The sequence below is a fragment of the Oculina patagonica genome, chromosome 5, assembly GCF_052425735.1.
Source record: "Oculina patagonica isolate OP01 chromosome 5, crgOcupat, whole genome shotgun sequence".
Classification (NCBI taxonomy): domain Eukaryota; kingdom Metazoa; phylum Cnidaria; class Anthozoa; order Scleractinia; family Oculinidae; genus Oculina; species Oculina patagonica.
The window spans coordinates 1,556,595-1,569,261 of record NC_135762.1 but is presented as its reverse complement, the minus strand read 5'-3'; the positions used below and the strand labels follow the sequence as shown (position 1 = coordinate 1,569,261).

General features: G+C 36.8%; 3 protein-coding genes across 3 annotated transcripts in view; 1 reads left to right on the top strand and 2 right to left on the bottom strand.

Moving 5' to 3' along the window:
• LOC144654706 (uncharacterized) overlaps positions 1 to 12,667 on the bottom strand; it is a 92,281-nt gene that overhangs the window by 45,653 nt on the left and 33,961 nt on the right. The window lies entirely within an intron of this gene.
• LOC144654754 (uncharacterized) lies at positions 1,458 to 2,790 on the top strand. Its single transcript, XM_078514990.1, has 2 exons — positions 1,458 to 1,719; positions 2,571 to 2,790. Exons 1-2 carry the CDS (start codon positions 1,492 to 1,494, stop codon positions 2,787 to 2,789), a joined length of 447 nt encoding a protein of 148 aa, XP_078371116.1. The 5' UTR covers positions 1,458 to 1,491; the 3' UTR covers position 2,790.
• LOC144653970 (uncharacterized) lies at positions 8,076 to 12,174 on the bottom strand. Its single transcript, XM_078514105.1, has 7 exons — positions 11,661 to 12,174; positions 11,397 to 11,478; positions 10,978 to 11,098; positions 10,776 to 10,859; positions 9,363 to 9,895; positions 8,505 to 8,898; positions 8,076 to 8,317 (listed from the first exon to the last, which is right to left on the bottom strand). The coding sequence occupies exons 1-7, from the start codon at positions 11,702 to 11,704 to the stop codon at positions 8,076 to 8,078; spliced, it is 1,500 nt and encodes a 499-aa protein (XP_078370231.1). The 5' UTR covers positions 11,705 to 12,174.

The following is a 12,667-nucleotide window of genomic DNA, read 5'->3' as shown; positions in this document are numbered from 1 at the left end:
TTCAAGTTCTGCACTTGATATAATTGAGTTATAGTTGGCAATGATGTCACTATCAATAATTGCCTTGTGAGAACTAATTGCCCCCTTCTTCAAGCTGTTGGTACTAATATCTGCTCAACTCATTCCTTAAATATGCAGCAAACATTTTACTTTCTAACACATTGCAAGAAGGTTCGGGCTTAAATGTTGCTGCTGTTCGCTGTTGTGTTTTGCAGCCTTGTGTCTCTCGTAACTTCCTCTTGTTTTATACTTTTTTCCACAGTCATTGCAAACAATTTCGTGGTGCTCAACCTACAAAAATATCACCAAAAACGATTACATTAATAACTTTTCGAAGAACATAAAATTTAGCAGCTGGATTTTCTGGAAAGCTTTCCGCGACTCACTGGAGTATCGTAAAGAAATTATCTGCTACAAATTTTAACACTCGAACCAAATATAAACATGTTTCTATGACCCAGACCGCTTGAACTTCGACACCAAGCTTTCATTTAAGCATTTCTTGATTCATAGGGATCCCAGAGAAAATTTGTGTCGACGAAAAGGCAATAAATAGGCTTAGATTTTAGGCAAGAGTTGCTTGGATTCCGTTTGTTGACACAGGTTATACGAGTCGCGATCGTGCAGCCAAAGTGAAACAAATTTAAGCTTGGCAGTGCAAAAGTACGGCTCAAAATTACAATCTTTATACTTACATTACCAACTGCGACCGAAGTTTGCTCTTCTATATCTTCATCTCCTTTACAATTCCTATAATTGCCTCTAAGTCTTCTCCCAAAACAAACAAATCGGCTGCACTGTCCGCCATCTTGAATGAAACTGTGCACGGTCGGAGTCACGTGATGGGTCGGTTCAACATCGGCGGCCGCGCTATTGTTTTGCCCTTTGAAGTGTGCCGGTTTTCCTAACCAGTCACCTCTACTAACTATGGGTTATGTTAGTGAGCACAGATTGTTCATGCATTATAGATTTAGACAAAGGTATAAGCAAGCATGGACTATAAAGATCAAGTTTTCCCCCCTTGCATACCACTCCCAAGAATGCTGGTGCTGAGGGAAATATTTTTCTTATAACTAGAGAAGAATATCTGTGTATGAGTTATTGACAAGAGTGGTATCTATTTATGTGAAAAATTGTATGTTTAATATTTCTTTCTTTTCTTTGAATAGGTGGAGGTTTGTAATCCATGCTGGGATTGATGGATTTTCGCGCATGATAATGTTCCTACATTGTTCAACAAACAACAAGGCCTGCACTGTTATGTCACTTTTCCAGTCAGCTGTGGAAACCTTTGGTCTTCCCTCTCGTGTGCGATCTGACAAGGGTGGTGAAAACGTAGAAGTTGCTTGGTACATGTTAAACCATCCACTGCGTGGACCTGACAGGGGAAGCCATATAGCAGGACGAAGTGTCCACAACCAGCGAATTGAAAGATTGTGGAGGGATTTGTTTATGGGTTGCACATTCTTATTTTACCACCTTTTTCATCACATGGAGAGATGTGGTATTCTTGATCCTTGCAATGAGATCCATGTGCTTGCATTACATTATGTCTTTCTGCCAAGGATAAACAGAAATCTAAAAGCCTTCCAAGAAGCCCATACCAGAGCTCCCATAAGTACAGAGGGAAACTCTTCTCCAGAGCAGCTTTGGGTTAGTGGTTTGCTGCGAATGGCAAATTCTCAGCACACAGTAGCACAAGAATTCCGAGATCTTCAGGTAAGGCTATGACTCCGAGGCCCATTTCTTGACAAACCTCAATAACTACAGGGACTGAAGGCTTAATCATGAGCACAGTTGTTTGTCACCAGATGTTCAATAATTATTCTGACTGGTTTTGAAAGCCTAATTTTATTGAAATACCCTATTTATTCGATTAAGTGCCCTGGGCACCTATTAAATTTTTGGACCTTAAGGGTGGGCGCTTATTCAAGGCTGGGCGCTTATTAAATTTCACCATTTTTAGCAAGTAGTATGTTGTAGTATTTTGCAAGAAAACAATGTAAAATAACTAAACGTGAAGGTGAACCAAAGCTGAATTTTAAATGCTCACTGAAAGTTTCAGTAAAAAAACTAAAAAAACTTGGTCTTCAGCAAAGTCTCTTAAACAATATTCAAAATTCCTCTGGTGCCCTCATTGAAGGGGTGGGGGCTTATTTGAGGCTGGGCGCTTATTGACTTTTCGTACCTACAGGGTGGGTGCTTATCCAAGGTGGGCTCTTAATCAAAAATTTACGGTAACCTATAAAATAATGGATTCAAAAAAGACCTGTATTTTGCATGGTACATTATAGTTATAATGGGACCGTGGTTTACCGGTACCTTATTATAGGAAATCAACGATACATGTTATTAACGCGAATTTCAAAAATTCGCGTTAATTTTATGTATGTTAACTTTTTCACAATAAGCATTTGACCAGAACTTTTCCTAAATTCGCGTTAATTTTATTACGCGTAAATTTTGTTCGCGTTGTTAAAATGCCTCTTTATATTCCTATAATAAGGTATGTGGTTTTTGTTTTTTCAGCCAAAGCACAATAAGTTGTTTTCCCCTTGTATTTATTTAAGACTGTAGATGAAGAATATGGTATTGATGACGATGGGCCTGTGCCATTAGAGGACAGTGATGAACCTGTTGAAGTTCCACCGACTGGGATTCCGCTAACACAGAACTTCCAACAACAGCTTCAAGTGACTATTGACCCACTGCGTGATTCAGATTGTCACGGAGTTGATATATACTTAGCAGTTGTGGATTTCATAGTAAATGTCTGTAGCAGGATGTAAACAAAAAGGGCCATTGACATAAGAATAAAGCTATTTTATTAACATCACTGATAAAAGAAAGTTAATTATTAACAATATTTCACTGAACAACAACAAAAACTTGCACAAGCAGTTGAGGAAACCTTAGTTTGTGGTACCCATATATAACAATCTTCAAATGAATTGATAACAGAAACATTCTTGATACTTCTTGTCTTAAGTATTCACCAACAAATCAACAAAAAACAACAACAGGAAATAGATTTTAGGTTGTAGAATTTACCTAAACTGAAATAGGCATGGTATCAACATTGAAAACTAAAATAGACTTAGTATTAACATTGAAAACCTACATGTATATTACTGTCACCGTCACCAAGGATATCTTGGTAACATTAAAACACAACGGTAGTTTAACTTGAGGGATTTTGATGTAACCTATTCTTATTAACCGGGCGGCCGGGGACTGGGCCGGCCCGGTTCATAAATCGCCCGGGATTTTGTCGTTGTCGTGTCGGTAAATCGTTCCAGACCCGCTCGGGCGCTTCCTTGGCCAGGATTCAAATCACGCACTTTTGATATTTATTCGGCAGGAGCTATTAAACCCGGCTATTAAATCACTCTTTAAATTTTATCTAAAACCCTGATTTCTGTTAAGCGTGAAATATATATTTTTGTGTTATTCAAGCGTTTGGATTGCGAAACCGGTTATTGTTTTGACAGCTCCACGCAATGTTTTTCAGTCACGCAATGTTTTTGCAGCAAGCTTTACGCATAACTGCTTTTAAAAAAACGGCTGGTAGCCAGAGCATTTTTGAGCCGGAATGCTTTGAAGATGCTTTCCATTAAATAGGAAAAATTATGTCCATTTTCATCCGTGCGCAGTTGAGCTGGCAAAGTCGCGTATCAGAGACGATTGAATGTTTGCACAGCAAAATAATCTTATTTTGGTTCTTGATGTCAAAGCTTTACTTACACACTTCCCAAGACTTCAGTAAACAAAATGGTAATGTATAGCATTTCTAAGAACTATGATGGTATTTTTGAAAGGATCCGTAAAGCCAGCAAGTAAAAAAATGGTCAGCAAAATGAAAATGAAATCTTGGCGCGGGTAATTTAATACATATGTCATTAAATTCTACCACGGCATGCAAAATTTCACGGTTTTGAAATTTTCTAAATCTTTTTGCCTTTTAAAATGTTTCTTGACCCCATCTTGAATAAAAATTCATCTAAAACATTTTTTCATGTTTCTTTCATTTTTTCACGTTTGCATTAGTTGCCTTTTTAGGCTTTTGAAATGGGCACGGCATCTATTTATGGATTAGACTGTCCACAGCCTCTCGAATTTTCAATGTTTTTCGCTTCCCGCCCCCACCCCCTTGCTTCTTCCGTTTTGCGCTGGCATCCAGTTCTCTCGCCGTTCTCACCGCGCGCTCATCGATCGAAAAAACACGAACAAGCAGCTATTTCAAAAAGAAATAGTGTTTCGTTTCCAGATTGCGGAAGGGTGAGAATAGCGTAATGTTTAAGGAGAGATGGGTTTAATTTGGAGAAGATCCTAGTGTATGTTGAATTTATGCACGAGTGAAGAATAAAAAGAACTTCATATTCAGTAGTAACTTAAATTCCCATTTAACACCTACTGTCCATTTTATGTAAAGGAGACATAAACTACGTCCTGCTACAGTTTGGCAGAGCTCAAGTAACACATAAATATTTCTCTTTATAGAAATAGCGCGTATCTTTCTCTCCAAATTAAGTTAAGTGAAGGGAGCTTGCCTTTATCGTTTTTACTCATCCAGTGAAAATTAAAATGATTTTTTGATTTCTACAGAACACTTTTTTGCTTAAAAATGGCACCTGATAGCATAACTTTGAATGTTACATGAATGGAAAAATATTTAAATATATTCCTATCAATGTGGGGAAACATCAAACCACAAGAGTAAAATGCAAGATCAGAGTAATGCAATTAATTTAAATGGTTTATTTTTTGAAACAAACAATCCTAAAATAAATCAGTTCCATAAATAAAGCGTTTTGTGACTACTGATCTCTGATAAAATGCAAAACAACACTTAATCGTAGATGAAATTATTACCTTTTGACAAAAAGCTTGAGGTATATACTTTTCTGAGTTGATCACATGCTCAAATCAAATAAATGCCAAATTCAAGACAAACAAAAACCGCCTGGTCGACAAGAACAGAGAGAAGCACACTGTTTCGAAGCCCTTTCTTCAAAATCAAATGCCTGTTGTCACTTTACAAAGACACGTAAACAACCAGGGCAAATTAATGTAAAAAGCTACCACACACAGATTTTTAAATTAAGCAAAATTCAAGTTTAAAGAAAGTTTTATGTTATTGTTTTATATATAGTCATACCAGGATTGTATTTTGCTAGATCCGCGCTGCACGCTCTCCCGGCAAATATAAAATTATCTCCACAGAACAAGACACAGCCAAGTTGCTTCTGTTGTCAGTGTAACAGCCTTGCATTGGTAACACTGATAATAACGATTTGCATTTTTGGCGATACTGTGGAGTTTCGATCAGACCACGATGGCTTTGAATAATCCAAATAATGTTTATATCATGAATTTAATCTCAGAAATCTGCTCCAGCAGTTGCAACGGTAGTTAATGTTGAGCGTTACATCAACTAAGGAGACGAATTTAGTTCGACACGGCAGTTGTACACCTTGCTATACGATACTGTCCATACAAAATTTAAACTTTGAACAGAACTTGACTGTCTTTTTTTTCGTTCTCAACTTTCCGTGCAGACTCGAATGTTTTTGCGACGCACGTGACACTGATCACGCAATTCCGGGTTCATCCACGCGAGAACCCACGCAATTTTGCGTGTATTCGCGCTGTTTGTGACGTCGAAGATGCCGTGAATTTTCCTGTACAAATAGAAGAGGGCAATCTCCCACATGCATACATTCCTCTGTTACATGAAGTGAAATTAACTTTGTAACTCACCTGCAAATATGCACTTCTCTTTGTAGCACACTTAAGCTCTCCCGTGCGAGCAAACACGAGATACGCCAAGTCATCCCGTTTTTCTTTGCGCTTGCAAACACTGGTTGGTGGAAATTTACTTCCGTTTCAGAATAATATAATAAACGCTACGAGAGCTTTCTCTAGTTTTCTTGCAATACAGATCGCTTTAATCAAACTTAAAACAATTGCAGTCGTTAGATATTTCTGTTTGCAACGAATCTCAATATTTTTGGTCATGCTGAGGAATATATTTCCGATATTTGAAGAACATGTTTTTACGAAATTAATTGCCATCGGTCATACGTATTTACTTTGTGGTTACGACCGTTCTTGTGATTGGATAGCAGCCCCCCGTGCGAGCAAACACGACAAGTCATCCCGTTTTTGTTTGCGCTTGCAAACACTGATTGGTGGAAATTTACTTCCGTTTCAGAAAATCGCTAGAATGTTTACTTAACAATTAAACGCTACGAGAGCTTTCTCTAGTTTTCTTACAACACATCGCTTTAATCAAACTTAAAACCATTGCAGTCGTCAGATATTTCTGTTTGCAACGAATCTCAATATTTTTTGATCATGCTGAGGAATATCTTTCCGATATTTGAAGAACATGTTTTTACGAAATTAATTGCCTTCGGTCAAACGTATTTACTTTGTGGTCACGAGCGTTCTTCTGATTGGATAGTAGCTCCCACTGTGTAAATAGTTCACATCGAAGCCAAAATAATACCGTATCGTTTCTGAGGAAACGAAACAAAAAATAGAGGGCTGTGGACAGTCTATTTATAGATTGAGGCACCGTGTGATGTTTTTAATACACATATTTGCGTTATTTGTCGTTGTAGTTCACTCGGCCGCCTTCTTGGCCAGGATTCAAATCCCGCACTTTTGATATTTATTCAGGAGCAATTAAAATTTTATCTAACACCCCGATTTCTGTTAAACGTGAAAGATATATTTTTGTGTTTTTATTCAAGCGTTCGACTCAAGCGAGTACTGGAGTCCGAAACCGGTGATTGCTTCGACAGGTCGAAGCTTTTTTACATCAGTCACGCAATGTTTCTGTAGCAAGCTCCTGCATTTAAAAACGGCTGGTAGCCAAAGCATTTTTGGGCCAGACTCTACTTTGAAGATGTTTTTCATTTAGCAAGAATTTTGTCCATTTTGTCCATTTCCATCTGTGTACAGTTGGGCCGACAAAGTCGTGTGTCACAGACGAATTGAATGTTTACACAACAAAAGAACCTTATTTTGTTCTTGATGTAAAAACTTTACTTGCACACTTTTCAAGAACTCAGAAAACAAAATGGAAATGCAAAGTAATAATATAATAATTTCTCAAACTAGAATGGAATTTAAATCGGTAAAGCCATCGTGTGAAATAATAGACGGCAAAAATGAAAACTTGCCCTTTGGCGCGGACAATTAATTAAATTTTATCACGGCATGCTATTTTCACGGCTTTTAAGGATTCAAATTTTTTTATGCAATTCAAATGTTTCTTCGCCTCATTCTGTTTTTTTTTTTTTCACATTTAGTTGGGATTTTAAACAGCATCTGTTATCTAATACGTGTGATCTAATGCATGCCCTTTTTTAGTCTTTTTATTTTCTTCTGTAATTTTGTTTAGAAGTTTTTCTGTTATTCTTGATATTTGACTCGTTTTATTCGTTTTTTATTATTTATGTGACTCATTTTATTCGAGTAGGAGCTAATACTGTAATTTTTTTGGTTACTCCGCTCTTTTTAACGAGAAATATAAAATATATATTTTTAGTTTTTCATTCAAGGGTTTTGAGTTTCAGTCGGAACCGAACGGCGATGGAGAAATGACCTGCAATGAATCACGCAATCAAGAACTCGCGTTTGCGTGACTGCTTCCCAAAATTGACGTAAAGAGCTTGCATGTTTAAAAGCTAAAATGCTTTCTTATCTTGTTCTTATTCCCATTTTTTTGGTGTGGTACATTTTTAAAAATGTTTCAAAACGCTTCTTAGTTTTTAACGAAATCTTTCTAATTGTTTGTTTGTTTTGGTCGGATATCATTTGTACTGCCATTTAACTGGTTTGAGTTCATTTATTCAACGTTTTGAATACCTAGGTTATTCAGTATTCAGAAAAAAAATAAAAATTTGAAAGCCCAAGCAGGAATTTGTCCAAGCATAGACAAACAATCCACATACTTGCGTGTTACTCAATTAAATGGTATTTTAAAAGTTTTTGCTGTACTTGCCTAATCAAGAAGTTAAACATTAACCGCCCGGTTTTAAGCTGTAAGCTTTAAGCGTCTTGTTTTAAAATCGTCCATAACCTTTTCCTCCAAAAAAGAGGGAAGTTAGGCAGTATTTCTTGAAATCTTTGTATGTCTGGTGTGCAAGTGGGAGTGAAATCGTGTTGAAACAGGCACCTGCCTCAAGAAGCAGTTTTTTTGGATCTTCCAAGAACTTTACTTCAATCTCATCAACATCATTTAATGTTGGACGTCCACTTAAAAATGTCATCAGCTGGTTAACCAATGGTTCCTTTGAATCTGGATCTATGAATGGAAATAAAATGCCCTAATTGTAAACCATTGAAACCTTCCTGTCAATGGGAAAACAGAACAATTTTACACCTTTTTTTGCAATCAAAACTTTATATATTTTTTCTTTTTTTCTTTTACAACCACAATTATTCAACATGACCCATCTACTCAAAAGTTCTAATGCAAAGTTGAATGTTACCTTCTAGTGAATCAGACTCTTTAACAAACTGCAAGAACCATTGCCAAGCTTGTTGCTTCTCTTCAGAATCCACCTTCTCCAACACATCTAACTTTATCTTCTTGGTCATAAGGTCCACATCTATCAGTACATCCTTAGCTGAAGGGAAAACCTTCTTTACCAGATCAGGGTTCTCTCTCAAAAGATCTCCCAGCCCCAAGCGGTTCATTCCTTTAAATAATGATTGCAGGGGTTGAATTCTAGTGGAAAGAACTTCAGCAATCATCAAGTCTTGAACTGCAGCGCCTATGTTCAACGAGGTCAAGGGGACCCACATTGTAAGTCCATGCCTAACCATTAACTCCTCAAGCTTGTCCTTCTCTCCATCAGTCAAATCAAATTCTTTCCCTATTACCTAACAGAGATAAAAAAAGGCACAAAACAGTGATATAATTGTACAATTAGTGGGGAAGAGAGATTGGAGGCCATTGTAAAAAGGAAACATTTTTTTGAAAACGTTTTCCCAACAGCAAACATCTCTTGTAAACAAAATTTTAGCTTCCAAGGAACAAAATGTTTCAGAATTTGGCGAAACATTTTTTCTTTATCAGTTTACATGCTAGAGAACTAGTGTTGTCCACACTCATTTGCACTGGCTGCACTTCCTAAATAATTTGAGGTGCAACATCACTTAGTTTGTCTGAAAACATTTTCCACCCCCTTGCAAACCCACCAATTGTGCAACAATATTTTCTACTTTGCAGGCTTGTTTAGCTTGTTTTTCTTAAAAGCCCTATAAAAGCAAACGAAGCTACCTTATTCAGTTTAAAGAAGGCACAAGAAAGAGTATACAGTGTAGTGATACTGTTTATTTTTTACCTTTTCTTCTAATAGTGTTCGTAGTTCAACATCAGGCAAATCTGATGTTGTCACAAGCTTTCCAGCCTCTTCAACAGAACCAGAAACCATGTATTCTTTAATTGGAGGAGCCAAGCCAACCAGGGCATCACCACCATGAAGAATACTGTGAGCAAGAAGCTTTCCAGCCATCTGAAAGCAACCACTAGACAATAAATCAGCTCCATACACAGGCACCAAGTGCCCTTTTTCGCCAGTAAATAGTTGGAAATTATACACTGGATCAACTTTTTTCAGTGATGCCAAACTAACATGGAAGAACTCTTTAGAAGGGCCACCCATATGCATGTCAGCTCCACACTCCCCACTAAATGACACATCCAGATGTTTCTTTAGATTTAAGTCTGGTTGCTTGTATATGCGCATCAACTGCCTTAGGGAAGACATCTGCATTCTATTGAAGTCAATGAACTGGGTCCCTCTCTCACTCTGGCTTCTGTATTTTCTCAATGCCTCAGTTGCAGAAAGAGGTTGAATGGTCTCAGGTGTCTCAACTGTTCATAAAGATTACAAAAATATTTTTTATTTCATCCAACTACTGTAAACACCTACATGTGTAAGAACCCACACTTTTTGAAGTCCGGCAAAAAAGGTTCTTGAATTTTGGGGTAGTCAAGTCAAGTCAATCTTTATTTAATCACGTGGTAAAAAAGAATCATCAGTAAGCTATAAAAAATTTAAAAAAAAAGCATAACACTGTTTTACATGATTGCTGTGTGGGAATCCGATATGTCAGAGATTCGATTTATGATTTCTCATTTAAAGTGCCCAATGGAGCCAATATCCTTCATTTGCTTAGGGCAAATTGTTCCATAAAAGGGCCCCACTTTTTGGCAGTTAAGGCTAAGTAGGTTCTTAGTAATATTAGGATCTAAATTTCTATGAAGGAAATTATTGTTGTTGATAACCAGAAAAATAAATTAACTTGGGTTTGTTCTATAAGACCCCAATTTTGATATTTTAACATTCAGCCTAAACAATAGACATCACTACGAGGCTCCGGGGAATAAACCTCACAAGCTCTAAAGTTTATTCCCTGGAGCCTCGCCCTGAGGTCTATTGTTTTAGGCTGAATTTTAATATATTGAATTTGGGCTATTATACAGTATTTATTCACAACTGTATTTATATACCGGTAACCCTAACAAAACTGATTACAGAAATGGACATGTGTATGTGTAGTGTTATCTCTAGCTCTGCAATCTCAAAGTCATACTCCTCGGTTTAAATGTTTATCATACTTTAACTCTAACCCACAGGAGAAGCTGCTTAATCAGGCTTGCCTCAACCGGTTTTTATAAAAACTCCTAGGTCCTAACACATGGGATTTTACTGTATCTCAGTAAATAACTTGAAAAACAAATAACTACTTACACTCATCACTGACTACCGGTACTTCATTTAAAACAGGCTTGTTTAAGAGGTCATCCTTGTCATCATCAACACAATTTCCAGACTCTTCAAGTCAAATAATAACACAAAAAAACCAGTGTTATCATCTTAGGAATAAATATGTTGCTGTATATGTGAATATATTTTTAACCCTTAATTCAAATATTTACATACAAAAACTTACCTTCTGCAAGCATGGCAGCAGCTCTTTCAAGGTCTCCATCTACAGCCACCAAGGCTGCCCTCACAGTTTCCTTCTTGGATGGAAAAACCTCGCACAGTTTATCTTCATCTTCTTGTGTGGGCTGTAGGGAAATCAATGCCACATTTGACACCCAAGAAAATACAAATCAGTGGCCAATTTCTTTCACATGGGCTTTTGTTTGAATCATGCCCTTCCAAAAGAGTGTTGAAACAATGTTGCACGATTGGATCTATTACATTCAAGACCAAAAGTAAGATACAGTACATTGTACTTTCATAAACTGAAGACTGTATTAGCAACAACAACACACTTTATTCACCCCATATAGCAAATGAAGTTTTGATGTTTTTCAGTAAGCATTGGCCCTTGCTACAAAAACATGATGTTTAAAAACTTACCAGCCTTTTGGTAGGCAATGGTACATCTGGGTATTCATCGCTGTCAACAACTATGGAAATCCTGCTAACAGAAACTTGTGACCTGCAGATCAAAGTTAGAACAAGATTTGTTTGACCTTCTTAAGATGCAAATCACTTTTACATGTATCAATGCTTAATGGATTGGAATTTCAGCAACAATGGATATAGTAAACTTTAGGTTAGATTGTAAGAAGTACATGTATATATATTATTTTGTGATGTTCATGCTTGTTTGCCACAAACCTTTCTTCTGAACATTTTTCATGATTCTCTCTGAGTGATGACATTGGGACTGATTTTCCACAACCCAAACATGAAACAAGTGCTAGTGTGTTACTTTCTTCTCCCTAAAAAGTAAGAGAAATTTACTGTTCAAAAGGAAACAATTTAGTGTATTATACATTCATTAAATCAAGCTACTGTTATAATATTATTGCCTAAGCCACTAACTCAAAATTTAGGATAGGTGGTGGAGGGGGTGCTCATTGGAAAGGGGAAGCTTATATCATTTTCTCAAATTATATTCTAATAGCTAATAAATAATTATAATAATAATCGTCATCATCATCATCATTAAATCATTTTTTAAAATAATAAATCTGACTGGGATTGAAATTCATGAGGAAAAATATTAACACAGCCAATTTTTACTTGTTTATTATAACTCCAGTCAACCATAAAAGACGATAGACTGTTAGGGGAAAATCCAACTAAATTTCCACATCACACCCGTAAGAGTTGAAAATCCCTTTGGAAAAAGATAGCTACTGCTTTGTTATTTGTAGTTGAATGCATATTAAACTCACCACTTCTTGTTTCACCTCAGAGATGTCAAGATTTTGTTGAATCGGTCTTACATAAATAATAGCCTGACCCAAGCCAGCGCCATCCCTGAGAAATGGAACAGTGTACCCTGAAGGAGGAGGCTTAAGGTCGCGCAGGACCCTTGCAATCATTAGTATGTATTTATTTAAAGAGTATGCACGAACTGCCGGACGACTGAAGCCGACAACAAACGAAATATTCATGAGAATGTTTGTTTTTAAACACTTTTGTACAAGTAATTACTAGTAATTGTTCTCAGCTTTGTGCCACGTGCGCTGGAACATAAGGAATTATCATAATTAGATTCACAGCTTTGAATATATCACACGTTGTTGTAAACATTCACTCGGATGATCTTCGGAAGCCTCAAAACCTGCAATTTTGTGTCCAAGTTTTCTCCGCCGATATAGAATTTCAAGAGTTGA

Bases quoted from the DNA above. Each gene is read 5' to 3' on its own strand.
- LOC144654754 (XM_078514990.1), top strand. From the start codon at position 1,492: ATGGAGAGATGTGGTATTCTTGATCCTTGCAATGAGATCCATGTGCTT. The intron at 1,720-2,570 runs GTAAGGCTATGA...TATTTATTTAAG, and splicing joins AAGAATTCCGAGATCTTCAG to ACTGTAGATGAAGAATATGG.
- LOC144653970 (XM_078514105.1), bottom strand. From the start codon at position 11,704: ATGTCATCACTCAGAGAGAATCATGAAAAATGTTCAGAAGAAAG. The intron at 11,099-11,396 runs GTAAGTTTTTAA...ATTTCCCTACAG, and splicing joins CATTGCCTACCAAAAGGCTG to CCCACACAAGAAGATGAAGA. The intron at 10,860-10,977 runs GTAAGTTTTTGT...TTTGACTTGAAG, and splicing joins TGCTGCCATGCTTGCAGAAG to AGTCTGGAAATTGTGTTGAT.